We start from the raw sequence: 17,044 nt of genomic DNA on the forward strand, positions 1-17,044 counted from the left end.
ATAATAATAATAATAATAATAATAATAATAATAATAATAATAATAAATAATAATAATAATAATAATAATAATAATAATAATAAATAATAATAATAATAATAATAATAATAATAATAATAATATAATAATAATAATAATAATAATAATAATAATAATAATAATAATAATAATAATAATAATAATAATAATAATAATAATAATAATAATAATATAATAATAATAATAATAATAATAATAATAATAATATAATAATAATAATAATAATAATAATAATAATAATAATAATAATATAATAATAATAATAATAATAATAATAATAATAATAATAATAATAATAATAATAATAATAATAATATTAATTATAGTAATAATAATAATAATAATTCGAACATCGGTAGAAATTAGGAAAAAAAATTAATCAAAGAAAAAAAGTTTCCAAAAGTCGGCGTGGGATCGGAAGAAACTTTTGAATTTATGAAGCTTAGCGCTTTGCTAGGAAAAAGATACATATAGTTACGAGGGTAATGCTAGTAGTTATTAAAAAGGGTCTCATTTTATAAAAATTAATGTAAAGTGGACGCAGACTTTGCGTGTGAAATTTTTTGGATTAAGTTTAAAATTTGAAAAATAAATATGACATTGTTAAATAATTTTAATACTATGTCCGAGAAGTGATTGAAGCTTGATATTTCATTTTGTTTGTAGTGTATGCAGATTTATGCGGTTAAGTGAATTGTTCATAAGGATCTGTCAATGTGATCATATCCGTCTGTCGTAAAAGAGAATAGATTTTGGGAACTTTAAAATAAATTTCAGATAAATGCTAATTCAAGTTTTACTTGTTGTTCGATGAGTCATTAATTTGAGCACGTTCACTCAGAAATAATTTTAAAAATTTTCTCCTAAGCTGAGATGCATGTCATTACGCACGTGGGCGTGCCTATTATTTAAATTCATATCTCCTATTGGCAACAGAATGGAAGTTATTCATAAAATGGAGGTCCAACTAATTTGCCACACAAATGTAGTTATTAAATTATATGTTTTGTTTTGTTATTTTGGTCGTTTCTGTACTTTTTATTATTCATTCACGGTCCAACGTATTGGTTTAGCATTTACCCCCACAAAGAAGTAAGGCCGAGACCTCTGCAAGTATCATAATGCAGGTATTAGGAGTTTTCTCGACCTTTTGGACAAGCTACCGGCTCAGCCAAACCTTACCTAGTGTCTAAATCCATCAGCATCACGCCACAAGAGCTAATTGGGAATATTTATAGGTAGGTATTTAGTCACTACTGAGATCGAGATCAGAAAACATGTCTACTCGCAAATTGAAAGAAACCGCTTAAATATTACAGACTTAAAGATATTAATTTCGTAATGCAAAAACCTGCGATGGTACATCCACATGTAGGGGTCCAGTTAAGGGTCATATTAACACAATGATAATTATTTCCACGACTCACATAATATACTTTTTTTTATTACAATAGAAAAAATAAAGACTAACATGGACTTATTGTGTATGTGAAGAATCTTTAACAAATGTTTTTAAGAATTACCAATTAGTTTGTATACAGGTACTTATTTACATAAATAGGAATGTGCGTTTGTGATTTTGGAATATACAGATGAAAATGGATTTCAAAAATAAATAATTGAGCGTCTGCCCTGCATTATGTACAAATGTACATACGAGTGCCAAAATACAGAAATAGTAGATTAATTTTTGTAAGTGTGTGGGTGCGCATTTTAAAATAGCTTAAAACATTAATTTTTAATTTAATATTCGTAATATTTTTGTATACGTGACCAAACATATCTTTTATTAAATACTTTAAGTTTAGAGATATATTTATGTATATTCATATATTATCTACGATTTCTTTTATTATTCTAATATTTCTTCATTGTTGCCTACGAACGCCTCTAAAAAAATTTAAATGAAGTCGTTTGGGCAAATTAAACAATGTTGTGTATTATTTAATATTGTAGTAGTTTTGAGGACTTCGTAGTACGAGAGGCCTGAATTATGTGCCCATAGTTGGCTCCTGCCGTATTTCCGATTTCAGCTTGACAAATTCCTTGGCCACTTCATCATTATTTCGCTGCGACAAAATTCTTAAAATGGTCCAACCCGTTTCGTCCATTTCGATACGCCTCATTAAAGGTAACCAGCATGCAACCGATCCCTATTATTCATAAAATACATAAATTCAGTTTATTTAATTTATAAGAACTACAAACCTTTTCCGATATATCTTTTAATGGAATTACGGCCACGCCTACAAGTCGATCATCACGAGCAAAACAATAGTCCTTGACGCAAATGTGCAATTCAAAAAAGTCTAACTGTTCCTCATTTCCAATGGTGCTAGTATAAGCAAAATGATTATTTAAAAATATTTATTACACTTTTTACCATTTAATAAAGGGTCTTACAAGCTGAATGATTCGTTGTATTTGGGTGACCAGTTATTAGACTTCGACTTTGTAGCAAACTTCCTTTTTTTTTCTTGCAGGTGTGGTCCGATTAAATTAATGTCAACAAATGGTCTGAACATACCCGATGGTATTTGCCATTTAAGGTCATTAGCAGCAACCACTAAAAGCCAACATGTAATATAGATATGACGCAATATATGGAACTCACCTTTCACGTTTACTTTATGTTCACCGGTGCCTGGATGGGAAAATAAGTCTATTTGCACGGATATTTCGCCGACACTTTCTTCTGAGTTTTCTGGATCGACTTTATTTATGTAATGAAATTAAAATTACCAAAAATTTGGAATTTGTGAAAGAATTTTTGCGGTTTGTGTATAAAAAAAATTAAATCATTAAAGCATATTTTAAAATATATCAATATAATCTCTAAGGTGCGTAACGACATTACACTTTTGTGCGGGCGGAGTGCGACTTTCGGCTCTCCCAGAAATATGGTGGTATAATGCCCGAAAATCCCTGCAGTTCTATACATTGCCTTTTTAGCCATGATTCACCACATAGTTTATCGCATGTCCCTAATTACCGCTAAATGTATATGAAAACTACAGAAAATTTCGAAGTAGATTGTCCTGCGATTCATCGCTATAACAAAACAACACAAAATCGTCGAGTTTTAAGCAGCTAAACACATTTTATAATACATTTTTATTAAACAATTTTTATCAATCTTTAACTAAAAATATACAAAATTTGCGAAAAGATCCAAATGTCTTTAGTGTGGCCGTGACAGCTTGTTGCGGATTTGAGCCTTGTGGTGGAACGAGGCCAAACTTTTTTTGGTGTACTGATAATAACTAACAAAATACATTCTCAAATTAAAAAAAATTTTTTTTCAAATGCGTGGGTGTTACAGTCTGGGGCGGTGTAATATAATGTTTAACCCGTCAATGTATATATTTTACTTATAAATAAAAAAATAACTAGGAATTATTTAAAGAAGGTAACTTGTGTGAGCGACCCCACCCAAAATATTTTATTAACACCTCTATATTTTTAACTTTTATAGTTAAAAGAAGCCCTTTGTCATTATGCAGGATCACTTTAAAGTGTACTTACCCTCGTGAACTTGGCTGGATATAAAGGTTTTAATTAATGTGTCGGTCATTTGTGTATATAAACTGAGTGCGTAACGTAAACTCTGAAGCTCGGACGACTTTTCTAGGAAGGTCTTCTTCAGTCCATTGCCACCCGCGTGAAAATATTGTTTTATTGTATCTAAGGCAACGTCAAGCACTGCGCACTGCTTGGGTGACAAGTTTTTTTCCACTTCTTTTGATATGTCCATTACCCCGCTCAGAGCACTTTTAACATCCTGCTTTCCTGCCATATGTGACTTGAACAAACGACCCATGTCTTCAATCTTTGCATTGGATGCCAAGTTTTTTGCATTGTCAGTAAGGTGTTTAAACATCATCTATTTAAAAAAGTAGATATTAATTACATTACACTAAGCTCAAATGTAATATTTTACGAACAGTTTTATCAGTCATAGGTGGTAAGACAATTGTTTTCTCTAATATTCGCATTACGATCTTCCATAACTCCTTTAGTAATCTCTTCAATACAGTTTTCTCGCATGATTGCGCATAGAGAGTTAAAGATCCATCGAGTAAATCCATAAGCGGCCTTAAAACTTCATCGGCCTCAACGGCTACCGCGTTTCTTTGGGCTGCAAGATTACCAACAGCAAGAGTTCCACTGCCTCCTTTGATAGACAGCAACATGTCCCCAAGTTCTCGCACTGATTGAGTTATTCGTGGCTCCAAACTTAAGATGTTTAATTTAAAAATATATATTTTATTCTTTTGTGACTTAATGTCTGGTAAAACCAACCTTATTGCGAATTGTGAAGCTAAGTCGTCCAACGCTGAGTTAAGATTTTGCTGAAGTTCTTTTAAAATATTCGCGGCATCCTCCTCTAGCTTATCCCCACCCATAGACTCAAACATTTTTTCTAACTGCACCCTCAGTTGCTGAATGTTGTTCATAAGTATGCAAGCCTATTAGCGCAGACGGAAAACAATTGGGAATATCATGGAAGATTAAATGTTATCTATATAAATTTCCGACTTATTTTTCTACTCACGATTCTTTCATCCTTCATATGCTCTGGAAACTCTACTTTCACAATATCCGCATAGGCTATAAGCACTTTTACGATTGTTTTAGCAAAACGCCTCATGTAACGTTTCCAAATTTCTGGATCAGGACACTCGAGTTTGCTAACAACATCGAAACATTGCGTCAATTGCGTAAAAACGTCGACTACAGAATTAGAAAAAAGCGCGTGCTCGCTGCTCTTTTGAAACTACAACACAACGCAAATAGTTTTAGTTTGAGAACTGGTTATAATAACAATAATATTATTTAAAGACCTGCACAAGTAAACGTAAACATATAAATGTGATGGGAAAAGTCAAGCAAGAATATAGGTCATCTCCTCATCGCTTAGGGGTGTTAAATAGGAAAACGGCCTACTGTGGTCTATGTATTTCATCAGCAAAGAACGGCTTGAAAGCAGATCTCAGAATTCGTAGTTTTAAAAAAATTCTATCGATTTATAAGCCGCCAAAAAACTGTCAGTGTTGAAAGTTCTCCTTCGCACTTCCAGTAGCTGAGTAACGGGTAACGGAGAGTCGGGGAACTCGACTATAGCGTTCTTTCTTGTTTCTTTTCCGTACGTTCGAAATAAGAGCTTGGACCCATATGGGACGAAATCTTGCTCTCAGAAAACTGAAAAAATAATTGCTTCTTTCCAGGGTGGGGAATGAACATAACATCTGCAAAAATACAACCCAACTACTGCCAAATGGATACAGGAAATAAAAATTAAATAATAATAAAAAATATATATTTATGCGATAGATTCTCGAGCAGGTCTTTTTTACCTTCCGACGGATTTGTATATTTCTTACCCCGTCTTTTTTGTCCCTCTTAAATGCGCCATGAAGGTATTCCAATGAAACATCGTCATTTTCATTTAGCCACTGCATCACAAAAGGCTCGAACCATGCTGGGTAATCGGGAACCGCTCCCTTGTAGGGAGGCACCTCCTTGACGTAGTTACTGTATAGCCACTTAACTCGAAAGTGAAGGTTCATATAAGCTGATGACTTGCATAGACGATGCTGCTCATGCTCCTCGAGCGCGTACTTCATGTCCACAGCAAAGAGATGCCACATTGAAGAGGCTGATAACTGCACACGTATATCAAAGTTAAATTGTTATTCTCAAGAGCAACAACAAAAAGTTTACCTGTCCAATATTTAGCTCTTGGGGAAATTGATTTAAAACGGTTCCGTAACTGTTTTTGTCTTCATCTATCACAGACACGATTAAAGCTATAAGCTTGTGCCAGAAGTCAACGCTATCAAGCTTTGGTTCGTGATCGTCTGGTGCACGCTTAGCTTCATTGGGATCCACCTGAGTTGGTTAAAAGTTGGTTAATAAAAAAAGGGAGGTTTATAGATATAAATATATAGGTATATAAAATTATAGACATACTTGGCAATGAATAGTATAAGATACATAAGTATTATAATATTAACAAGAATGAAAAAAAAAACACTACAATCTGTCCACCTTAGATACCCGTTATTTGTTTCATCAATCCCTAAAAAGATATACATAACTTTAAAAATAAAGCATAAGCTATTGTTTATTAAAATAAGATTTTGGAAAAGACAATTAAACAATTTAGGTCCCATTATATATATTTATAAACCAATGTATTATTTTAATTCTGAACTGCTCCTTGCTCAGTTTATAAGTACTAATTTCATGGCTGAACAGGATTGCTTATTATACCCGTAACTCGTAGAGTAGAAGGCTATACTAGGTTCGTTAAAAAGTATGTAACAGGCAGAAGGAACCGTTTCCGACCATATAAAATATATATATTCTTGATCAGGATCAATAGCCGAATCGATCTGGCCATGTCCGTCCGTATGAACGTCAAGATCTCAGGAACTATAAAAGCTAGAGGGTTGAGACTCAGCACTCCAGAGCCAGAGACGCAGCGCAAGTTTGTCGATTATTGTTGCCACGCCCACTCTAAAGCCCAAAACTGCCTCGTCCACACTTTTGAAAAATGTTTTTATATTTTTTTCATTAGTCTTGCAAATTTCTATCCATTTGCAAAAAACTTTTTGCCACGCTCACAAATTTCCCAAAACAGCCGCTCCCACACTTTTGAAAAATATTTTGATATTTTCTCACATTTTTGTTTGTCTTGTAAATTTTCTCTCGATGCCACCCCCACTCTAACGCCCATAAATCGCCAAAAACTGTTATTGTTGAAATTTTTCATTCGCACAAACTGAGTAACGGGTATCAGAGAGTCGGGGAACTCGACTATAGCATTAAACAATTTGTAAGTCCTTTTTACTTTAACGTTGAGAACTCTTAAACTAAGACTGAAAATTGTAGTGACGCTTATGCTGCGCAATTTGTTTCCGAACGTTGCCACGTCCATTTTAACGACAGAAAAAAGCTCCATTTCTAACGATGTTTCAAAAAATGTTTAAATTTCTCGTTCGCACTCCCACTAGCTAAGTAATGAGTATATGATAGGCGAGGAACCTTCGTTCTCTCTTGTTTAACATCGAATTATTCGACAGGTATAAAAAGCGTTTTAGACCCTGTAAACACGTACATATATGAATTCTTTATCAATGATTACCGCTTGTCTCGGTAAAATGCTGTATATTTAGTATATAGTATTTTGGCCATGACTATCGACCGCCAATACATGTGCACCTTTTAAATTATTTTAATTATACCCGTTACTCGTAGAGTATTCGTTGAAAAGTATGTAACAGGCAGAAGGAAGCGTTTCCGACCATATACAGTATATAAATTCTTGATCAGGATCAATAGTCGAGTCGATCTGGCCATGTCCGTCTGTCCGTCCGTCTCTCTGTCCGTCTCTCTGTCCGTCTGTCCGTCCGTATGAACGCTGAGATCTCAGGAACTACAATAGCTAGAAAGTTGAGATTAGGCATACAGACTCCAGAGACATAGACGCAGCGCAAGTTTGTCGATTCATGTTGCCACGCCCACTCTAACGCCCACAAACCGCCCAAAACTGCCACGCCCACACTTTTGAGAAATGTTTAGATATTTTTTCATTTTTTTATTAGTCTTGTAAATTTCTATCGATTTGCCAAAAAACTTTTTGCCACGCCTACTCTAACGCCCACAAACCGCCAAAAACTGTCAGTGTTGAAGACTCTCCTTCGCACTTCTACTAGCTGAGTAACGGGTATCAGATAGTCGGGGAACTCGACTATAGCGTTCTCTCTTGTTTTTAAATTATAATCTATTTTTATACTAATATTATATAAATACCCTAAAATATGCAATACTGTTTACCTGAAATTCTCTATTGTAGAGTTCATAACAGTTCTCAAATAAGAACTGATAAGTGGATCTTAGGCATGCTTTAACACAATCCTTGACTACAGTACTTGCCCTCGGCGGGCTAGATAGCTCTTGTACCTAGGTTGGTATATATATAATGTATTATTATACAATTTTTATTATAATTAAATTACCTTCATGCGGAAAAATGTTATGCTGGTCAATAAATCGACTGTAGATTTTAGATCCATTAACTTTTCTGGGCTCGATGCAGGAAAGTTATTTCTGTACATTGACAAATCAATCCTTAGTGAGTTGTGCAATTGGTCCAGCAACTTAACAAATTTTTCTTTCTAAGAAACAATAGATTTCGTTGTAAACAGATTTTAATACTAATGATAATTCATTGGTTACCCCAAAATTGCTTGCAGCAAATCTATCACTGGCCGATACAGCTGAGGAAGCAGTCGTATGAGCATAATAAGCATTTATGTTTGCCAACAGGGTACTCATTACAGCTGGTACCCCTGGACAAAGGTATTTAGCAGATAAGCAATGGAAATGTGTCATAGCTTGATAGATATTTTCAATTCCATATCGCATTGAAAACTCGTCCACAATTTCCTCGGGTATTTCATCAAAATACAACTTCCAAGCATCGTCTCCTTTTTGAGTTGGCAACTTGACCTTTAACATGAAAGTCAATTTGCATGATTTGTATGAAAAGTGACCAAAAACCTTGTTAATAAATAAATAACTAAATTTATTACTTACCATTCCGGTATTTTCTTCACAAAGATAATGAAATAGGTTCTCGTGTAGACAGGTATATTGTACATGGTAAGGAGCTACCTTTTCCTCGCCTTTTATTTCAACAGATATGTGAAGCCGTATTGCGCCTGACACGGCCGATTTATCTGTGCGCTTTTCCAGATTGTACCATACATCCATCTCACCAGAAAGAGTACGAACCTCAATAATTGTTTGGCCCAAAAAGTCGTCCGACTCTCTAGTTAATTTCTGACGCAGCTTCGACTTCAGGTCATTGTCTTCGTCCCAAACTCGAACTTTTATGCGATCAGAAGAGTTGTGGCATTCGCTACATCCACCCAATAAACAATAATTTATTTAATATAGTAGTACTACATTGGTTAACTCCTAGTTAAAAAAATATTAAAAATGCAAGAAAAATAATGTAGTTTCTAAAATTGTAGTTCTAATTTAACCGGTGACTAGCTTGAATTGGGATTACTGAATTGGGATTATAATCGTTAAATTATCCTATTATTGAATTTTTTGTAGAACAATAATATTAAAAAGAACTTTTCGATAAGTTCCGTAACGTAGAATTCGTAGGCGTAAAGCTGTCTTATTCCGATGGCTCGGAATATAATACTTCATCTTACTTCTAAGTTCCCAAAATACTTAAATCATTTGTCCGCAATCCAAGCCGTCTCAAATAAGCTGTCTCATAGGGACCAATTGGTGGTTCTAGCCGACCTTGTACTAAAGAAGAAAATTCAAATATATTTTTTCCTATTGCACAACATCAATTTATTAACGGCTTGCTCGACATATCGTTGTCGCAAGTACCGAACGTATGTTTCTATCCAGCACCTCTTACTCAACCTGAAGATCATCCTACTTTTGACAATTATTGACCATCGTCACAAGCACCGGAACAAAAGAAGATACAGAGAAGTCAACCAAACGAACACATCGTATTGGCAAGACAAATATCCTGAAGCTAAATTTTATATCCGGCTTTAATGGGTCATAAATATTTTGTATACGGCAATTAAATAATATTGAAATGTAAAGTCCAGTACTTTTATAATTTCGCGAATACTAAGCGCAAAAAATAATTTTTAAACAGATTTCCTCTACACTAACTTTAGTAAGGCGTTTGACTCTACTATTAATTCACTTTTGGAAAGGAAATTACTCTGTTAAGCTTGTAATAGGATTTTTAGGTATTTGAATGTCAATGCATTAAATGGCAATGTATTCTTCAAGTCTCATCATGGCGTGCAAATGCAAAGTAAAGCCTGTTTGTCATGTCTACACAATAAACGCGACTTGCACTCTAAGTTGGTGCTCTTTTCACATATCACGTATATTGTATGGTATGCTTAATTTACTAAAAAGGTGTTTAAAGAAATTTATAGAACCTTTAAATGACTAAAACCTTATTCATTCGCTAGTCCCACCGATTTTAGGTATAGATCACCTGTTCGGAGTTCGCAATATGGAGTTCACTCGAACTTTTTACCGTTTGTCTTATGGCCGTAAGATGAAAGCCGTATATAACCATTCCAATAGACTAATGCTTTTAACTTACCTTCCCTAGCCAAACGTAGGACGATGCTTAAAACTGTCTTTATAGACAGTTTACCTATTCGTGGTAAAGTCAAGATATTCGAGTTGGTTATTAAGCTACACTTTTCGGTTCCAAGTTGATTCAGTAAATATTATGTAACCCTAATTATACCCGTTACTCGTAGAGTAAAAAGGTATACTAGATTAGTTGAAAAGTGTGTAACAGGCAGAAAGAAGCCATTCCGACAATATAAAGTATATATATTCTTGATCAGAATCAATAGCCCGGTCGATCTGGCCATGTACTTCTGTCCGTTCGTCTGCCTCTCCGTCCGTATGAACGTCGAGATCTCAGGAGATCTATAGGAGCTAGAAAGTCAAGATTAAGCATGCAGACTCCAGAGACATAGACGCAGCGCAAGTTGACCCATGTTGCCAAGCCCACTCCAACGCCATCAAGCTGCCCACAACTGCCATGCCCACAATTTTGAAAAATGTTTTGATATTTTTTCATTTTTGTATTAGTCTTGTAAATTTCTATTGATTTGCAAAAAAACTTTATGCCGCGCCCACTCTAACGCCCACAAACCGCCCAAAGCCCACACTTTTGAAAAATGTTTTGATATTTTTTCATTTTTGTATTAGTCTTGTAAATTTCTATCGATTTGCCTAAAAACTTTTTGCCACGCCCACTCTAACGCCCACAAACCGCCAAAAACTGTCAGTGTTGAAGACTCTCCTGCGCACTTCCACTAGCTGAATAACGGGTATCAGATAGTCGGGGAACTCGACTATAGCGTTCTCTCTTGTTTTATCTTTGGTAGTTATATCCGTTACTCGTAGATTCGTTGAAAAGTATGTAACAGGCAGAAGGAAGCGTTTTCAACCATATAAAGTATATTTATGAATTCTTGATCAAGATCAATAGTCGTGTCGATCTGGCCATGTCCGTCTGTCCGTCCGTATGAACTGTTAAATCTAGAAAGTTGAGATTCAGCATGCAGACTCCAGGGACAGTTTGTTGACCCATGTTGCCACGCCAGTTCCAACTCCCACAAACCACCCAAAGCTGCCACGCCCACACTTTTGTAAAATGTTTTGATATTTTTTGTATATTTATTAGTGTTGCAAATTTCTATCAATTTGCAAAAATACTTTTTGCAACGCCCACTCTAACGCTCACACTTTTTAAATATGGTTTTGATATTTTTACATTTTTGTTAGTCTTGTAAATTTCTCTCGGCTTGCCAAAAATCTTTTTGCCACCCCCACTTTAACTCCCACAAACCGCCAAAAACTGTCAGTGTTGAAATTTCCCTTTCGCACTTCGCTGAGTAACGAATATAAGATAGATTCAATGAATCTAGGATAAAAGTACGAAATTTGACTTATAGAAAATAAAATCACCATCACAAACAGGAAGTGACAAAGATCCTTTGGAAGGTCCTTTATTCAACGAATTAATTGTATATTTCAATGATTAGTTTAGGATAAAATTAAAGATTAATAAATATGAAATTTTTTTTTGGCTGTATAATCAATTCTTATAAAAAGAAAAGCAAGGAAATTTGTTAGAAAATCGCTTCACGTAAGCCTTCTATTTCACTGGTGGATTTGGAAACGATTCCTTCTACCTGTTAAATGCTTTTTAACATATCTAATATACCCATCAACTACCAGTAACGGGAATAATATTAGCATTATTATAAATATATTTATAAAAAAAAATAGTAGATGCTCAATAAATAATTTATTTTGATCCTTCTAAGGTATTTCTACGATGTTTTAATGCGAAATGGTTATGTATACGTTCACTTTCATTAGCAATGTCAAATGTGTGCACTAACATACTATTAAATAGTAAACTTTGCTTCTAGAATATTTTCTCAAAAATCAAATTTTCACCAATATTGATCATTACAAATAATAATGATCCTAATTTTTATATATTTAATATGCACAAGTGGGAGTGCATTTTAGGTGTAATTATTGTTTATAAACATATACAATTGATATTGTGGAGACTAAGTAGGGGATTCAATTTAGGGCACAAGTACTCACAAGTGAAACTTCTCGTTCCACACAGGATTAAGTTCCTGCGGCATTGTTCGCGTTCGTTTTTTCACCTTGCTAACCTGCACCGTCACATATGGATCACTGGTACCGCTTTTATCCTTCGCTATCAGGCCTTGAGCACAAATCACTGCATCAAACCAGGTCAAATATAGTGGGTTCATCAATTCATCAGTTCATCGTTTCCAAAACCATTTCCGAAAATCAACATTTTCGAGTGCGGTTATCGAATGTTGCATGCCGATTAAAATCATGTTCCAGATGTTAGAGTTTGTCATTTTCATATCAATAGTCGCCAATTTTTATTTATAGTTTGTGTTGATTGTAAAATAGTTACAATTTCATATTTTCAAATTTTGTATTTTAATTTCAAAGCGATTTTGGGGGGTTGAAACGAAGAAAGTAGTTTTGAGAATTTTTGAGTTTTATTATGTGCATTTTAACAATTATTAAATTTTGTTGGTTTTATTTTCAGTGTTGGAAATTGATTTTCAAGGGAGAAAGAAGAAGAGAAAAAACGGAGTCTTTTTAGTATTGATCTTTAATATCAGCTCAGCAGAAACCGTGCAGTGCTGCTGACTTGATTACTCTTTCACATATACACATATGTATGTACATATACACATTCACTAAGATAATATAAGTATATACATTTATGTACACATGATTGCTAGTCAGAAAGATGCAAGTGACATAGTTATTTATGTAGGTAAGTGTCAAAGGTACCTTGTCGATAACAAAAACACTCAGTTCTGTACAAATACAAAAAACGAATAATATTTTTAAAGGTAAGAGTACAAAAGTCAAAAGCAATATATTATGTTTAGAAATAATAGATTGGTTCAACAGATATAACTACGTATATAACACACATATGTTAAAAAACTACACCAACTTGCATTAAAACAGAGTAGAAGAATATGTAAATATGCTTCACAAAAACAAAAACATACATAAGTGTTTACAAAATCGGATAGTAATGCGCTTTTTAGCCTTTTTTTATAAAAAAAAAAATAAGGAGAAAATAACAAAAGAAGCTATTGATGAGGGTTTATGCCACTTTACAGTCAGAAGTTTGTAACGCAGTAAAACTGACATTGGCGCTATATTCAGTATAATGTATGTACATATCATCAGTTTCAACAACTGAGTTTATATAATCATGTCCGTCCGTCAACCCGTCCATTTCTACGCGGACGAGTTTCTCAGTTATTAAGCTATCTTCAAGAAGTTTTCTCAAAACTCTTGCTTCTATGGCAGGTATAAGTTCTATAGATTCGAATAAGAATAATCGAAAAATAAAATAATATAATTAATTAGATTTTAAATTAGATTAGATTAGATTTTAATCATAGTTTTATTGTTTTTTATCATAAAATGTTTATATTCGATGTATATTAGTTTTGTTTTAAAATGCCCAATTTAATCAAAATCGTATTAATTAATGGGCATATAAGCTTAAAAAAAAAAATTGTATTTTGCGCATTTCTGGTCTAAAAATCCTGCAATTATTTTATAGTAATTAGCCGTGTTAAGAGTTTGTTTGTTTGTCAAATTTCTTTCGGTTTCTAACCATTAGGCATCCCTATCAGCTTAGACGAAATGAAAGCATGAAAATATTTATATCGCATAAAGGCAAGTTTTCTTTCACACTTTTAAAATATCATTAAACCTTATAGCATAAAAGCAATACATTAAAACATCTGTAAATAAATTAATTATTGACCCGCTTTTAAAATATCATTAAACCTTATAGCATAAAAGCAATACATTAAAACATCTGTAAATAAATTAATTATTGACCCGCTTTTAAAATATCATTAAACCTTATAGCATAAAAGCAATACATTAAAACATCTGTAAATAAATTAATTATTGACCCGCTTTTAAAATATCATTAAACCTTATAGCATAAAAGCTATACATTAAAACATCTGTAAATAAATTAATTATTGATCCGCATATATTTAAAATAGTGCTTCTAAAAAAATAACAGATATTCTGCCACTTTTTCATTTTAATAGCTCATAAAGCCGGGACTGAAAACATTTATAATTTTAAATACTCTAATAGATATTGGATAGTAATAGATACTATACTAGAAAAAATATTACAAAATAAATTAAAAAGTTTGTCTAGAAAATGATAACAAAAGCAATTATGACTAAATGCCTTAAGTGTGGATTGCTAAAAAAAAAGTAATACCAATTGTATGTATATATAATAAGATTTAAAAGAATAAGTACATTAATTAAATTCAAATGGAATTACAAAAATGTATACGAAAAAGCATCGACCCAATTACTCTTTTTAGGAACCATTAATTAAATAAAAAAAATTATGTTTTAACTTCAGAAATTTTTGTTTGTTCAAGCAATGCGCCGAATTAGCTTGGAAGCAATAAAACAGGAAACAATTTAGTATAAACAGCAAAAAAAAAAATTTTTTTTCAATGCTTTCCTAGGATGTGTGTTATCACAAATTAAATTATTTATAGGGTAAACGGGAATACCGTATCTGCGTGGTATGGCATAAGGCTTAAACACAATTCTTACAATATTATTTGCTGTACTTCGGAGAAAAAGCTGCTGACCTAAGCTAACTAATATGTATACCCGTTAGTAAAAGGGATTACTAGATTCGTCTAAAAGAATGCAAATAGTTTTACAAATAAGAGAAGGAATATCGGAAGGAAGTACAGACGGCTATATCGACTCGGTTGTTGATACCGACTAATAATATATATAGTGACATATCCATAAGTCCCTAATACTTAAGCACATGCCTACACACTAATACACATACAACATGTACACCCAAACACACTTATACACCCTACACTACTCCCCCACCCACTGGTAGAATAAACATCCGTTGCCTAATTTTAACAATCCTTGCTTAAGCCCTCACATCATCGGTACGTTCCCACGTTCAAAGCTCGGACTTGCAATCCCAAAAAACAGATGTATTAGATTTCAATAAACAAAATTATAAGAATCTAAGAGCACTTGTATCCAAGAGCGAATGCACTTGAATCCAAGATAAATGCAAAGGCAATTAAATTCAGCAACTCCAAAGCTTTCTCTCTTCTTTTGATCAGAAGCCTAAAGTCTAAAGTCCATATTAGAAAAGCTCGAAACCGAGGCTAGAACGTCAATCAAATTAGAGTAATTATCAGAGTTTAGTTTTAGGCCTAATTATAATCGGTCGGTGCTCTTCTCAACTAAAAATATTGTAATCATTCTGTAAAATAAAATTAAATTATATACTATATATGGTGAAAATTCCTCCCTTAGTGCGTTGCAGACTTTTGACTGAAATTATTTTTCCCTCAGCAAGGGCTAATGTGCTAATGTAGAGTGGTAAGCATGGAGGAAATGAATAAAGGGCTTGTATGTTATGGGCCTAATTATAATCGGTCGGTGCTCTTCTCAACTAAAAATATTGTAATCATTCTGTAAAATAAAATTAAATTATATACTATATATGGTGCAAATTCCTCCCTTAGTGCGTTGCAGACTTTTGACTGAAATTATTTTTCCCTCTGCAAGGGCTAATGTGCTAATGTAGAGTGGTAAGCATGGAGGAAATGAATAAAGGGCTTGTATGTTATAAACCTTTTTTTCCTACAATAGAATTCTTTAATTTTTTAAATAATGCTTTCCAAGTTAAAAATAACGTTTGGTCGTTGCTTTTCTTTTAAGTCTGTCCTAAGTGTTTCAATCAGTAATATAGCAATATAGCACAGCAGTGTAGCTAAGATAAATATTCACGGTAAATATTATTAAACTATGCAGGTAATTTAACATTTCCTGTTGATGATCTACAAAAAAAAAAACTACAAAAAAAATAGAATTATGGTATTGTGTGTATTTACAACTTTATTTTGGGATAAGACCATTCAAATAAGTACCCAACACAATTTTTATTAGAAAGTAATGGTTATACACAAACAATTTACTTGAAACGTAAAGTTCTTAAATTGTAAAAATAAACAAAATAAAATAAGTCTTAGGGGCCGTCCATAAACCTCGTGACGCTAAATTTGGGCCATTTTGACCACCTCCCCCCCAAGTTAAAAATAACGTTTGGTCGTTGCTTTTCTTTTAAGTCTGTCCTAAGTGTTTCAATCAGTAATATAGCAATATAGCACAGCAGTGTAGCTAAGATAAATATTCACGGTAAATATTATTAAACTATGCAGGTAATTTAACATTTCCTGTTGATGATCTACAAAAAAAAAAACTACAAAAAAAATAGAATTATGGTATTGTGTGTATTTACAACTTTATTTTGGGATAAGACCATTCAAATAAGTACCCAACACAATTTTTATTAGAAAGTAATGGTTATACACAAACAATTTACTTGAAACGTAAAGTTCTTAAATTGTAAAAATAAACAAAATAAAATAAGTCTTAGGGGCCGTCCATAAACCTCGTGACGCTAAATTTGGGCCATTTTGACCACCTCCCCCCCCCCCCCCCCCCACCATATGTGACATACCATGACTCTCACCGCAACCCCTACTGTGACATTACGTGACTCTTCGGCGCACCCCCTCCCCCCCCTTGAAGCGTCACGAGGTTTATGGACGGCCCCTTATTTCGAAAAGTACAAAAACAAAATCTAATTTAAAACTAGATTTAAACCCTAAAACTAGGTTTAAACCCTTTAAACCCTGTTAGAAAACAAATTGTACATTTATTTTCTTTTATCGCAAACCGAAGAAAAACAAAAATATAGCTTTTAAGTAATTGGTTACAATTTACTTTGAAGTAAT

At 33.3% G+C, this 17,044-nt stretch overlaps 1 protein-coding gene and 1 long non-coding RNA gene across 13 annotated transcripts in view; one reads left to right on the plus strand and one right to left on the minus strand.

The window, feature by feature from the left end:
• Positions 1-1,464: 1,464 nt before the first annotated feature.
• Positions 1,465-17,044, minus strand: part of LOC120454919 (protein unc-13 homolog B) — a 44,280-nt gene continuing 28,700 nt past the window's right edge. For 6 of the 12 annotated variants that reach the window (XM_039640656.2, XM_039640659.2, XM_039640657.2 and 3 more), the window contains 15 exons: positions 12,250-12,391; positions 8,644-8,968; positions 8,284-8,556; positions 8,064-8,222; positions 7,882-8,007; positions 5,764-5,931; positions 5,424-5,705; positions 4,595-4,816; positions 4,342-4,508; positions 3,984-4,275; positions 3,565-3,922; positions 2,654-2,752; positions 2,443-2,605; positions 2,248-2,374; positions 1,476-2,192 (listed from right to left, as the gene is read on the minus strand). In XM_039640656.2, the coding sequence (XP_039496590.1) occupies positions 2,031-2,192; positions 2,248-2,374; positions 2,443-2,605; positions 2,654-2,752; positions 3,565-3,922; positions 3,984-4,275; positions 4,342-4,508; positions 4,595-4,816; positions 5,424-5,705; positions 5,764-5,931; positions 7,882-8,007; positions 8,064-8,222; positions 8,284-8,556; positions 8,644-8,968; positions 12,250-12,391 (3,065 nt within the window). In that variant the 3' untranslated portion in view covers positions 1,476-2,030. Of the gene's footprint in view, positions 2,193-2,247; positions 2,375-2,442; positions 2,606-2,653; positions 2,753-3,564; positions 3,923-3,983; positions 4,276-4,341; positions 4,509-4,594; positions 4,817-5,423; positions 5,706-5,763; positions 5,932-7,881; positions 8,008-8,063; positions 8,223-8,283; positions 8,557-8,643; positions 8,969-12,249; positions 12,392-17,044 lie in introns of those variants that run through there. The other 6 variants (XM_039640649.2, XM_044006524.1, XM_039640651.2 and 3 more) reach the window with 5 other exon arrangements.
• On the plus strand, positions 15,436-15,746 carry LOC120454921. Its single transcript, XR_005616694.1, has 2 exons — positions 15,436-15,495; positions 15,558-15,746. It is a non-coding gene; the product is annotated as an uncharacterized LOC120454921 (long non-coding RNA).

The sequence above is a fragment of the Drosophila santomea genome, chromosome 4, assembly GCF_016746245.2.
Source record: "Drosophila santomea strain STO CAGO 1482 chromosome 4, Prin_Dsan_1.1, whole genome shotgun sequence".
In the NCBI taxonomy this organism is placed as follows: Eukaryota; Metazoa; Arthropoda; class Insecta; order Diptera; family Drosophilidae; genus Drosophila; species Drosophila santomea.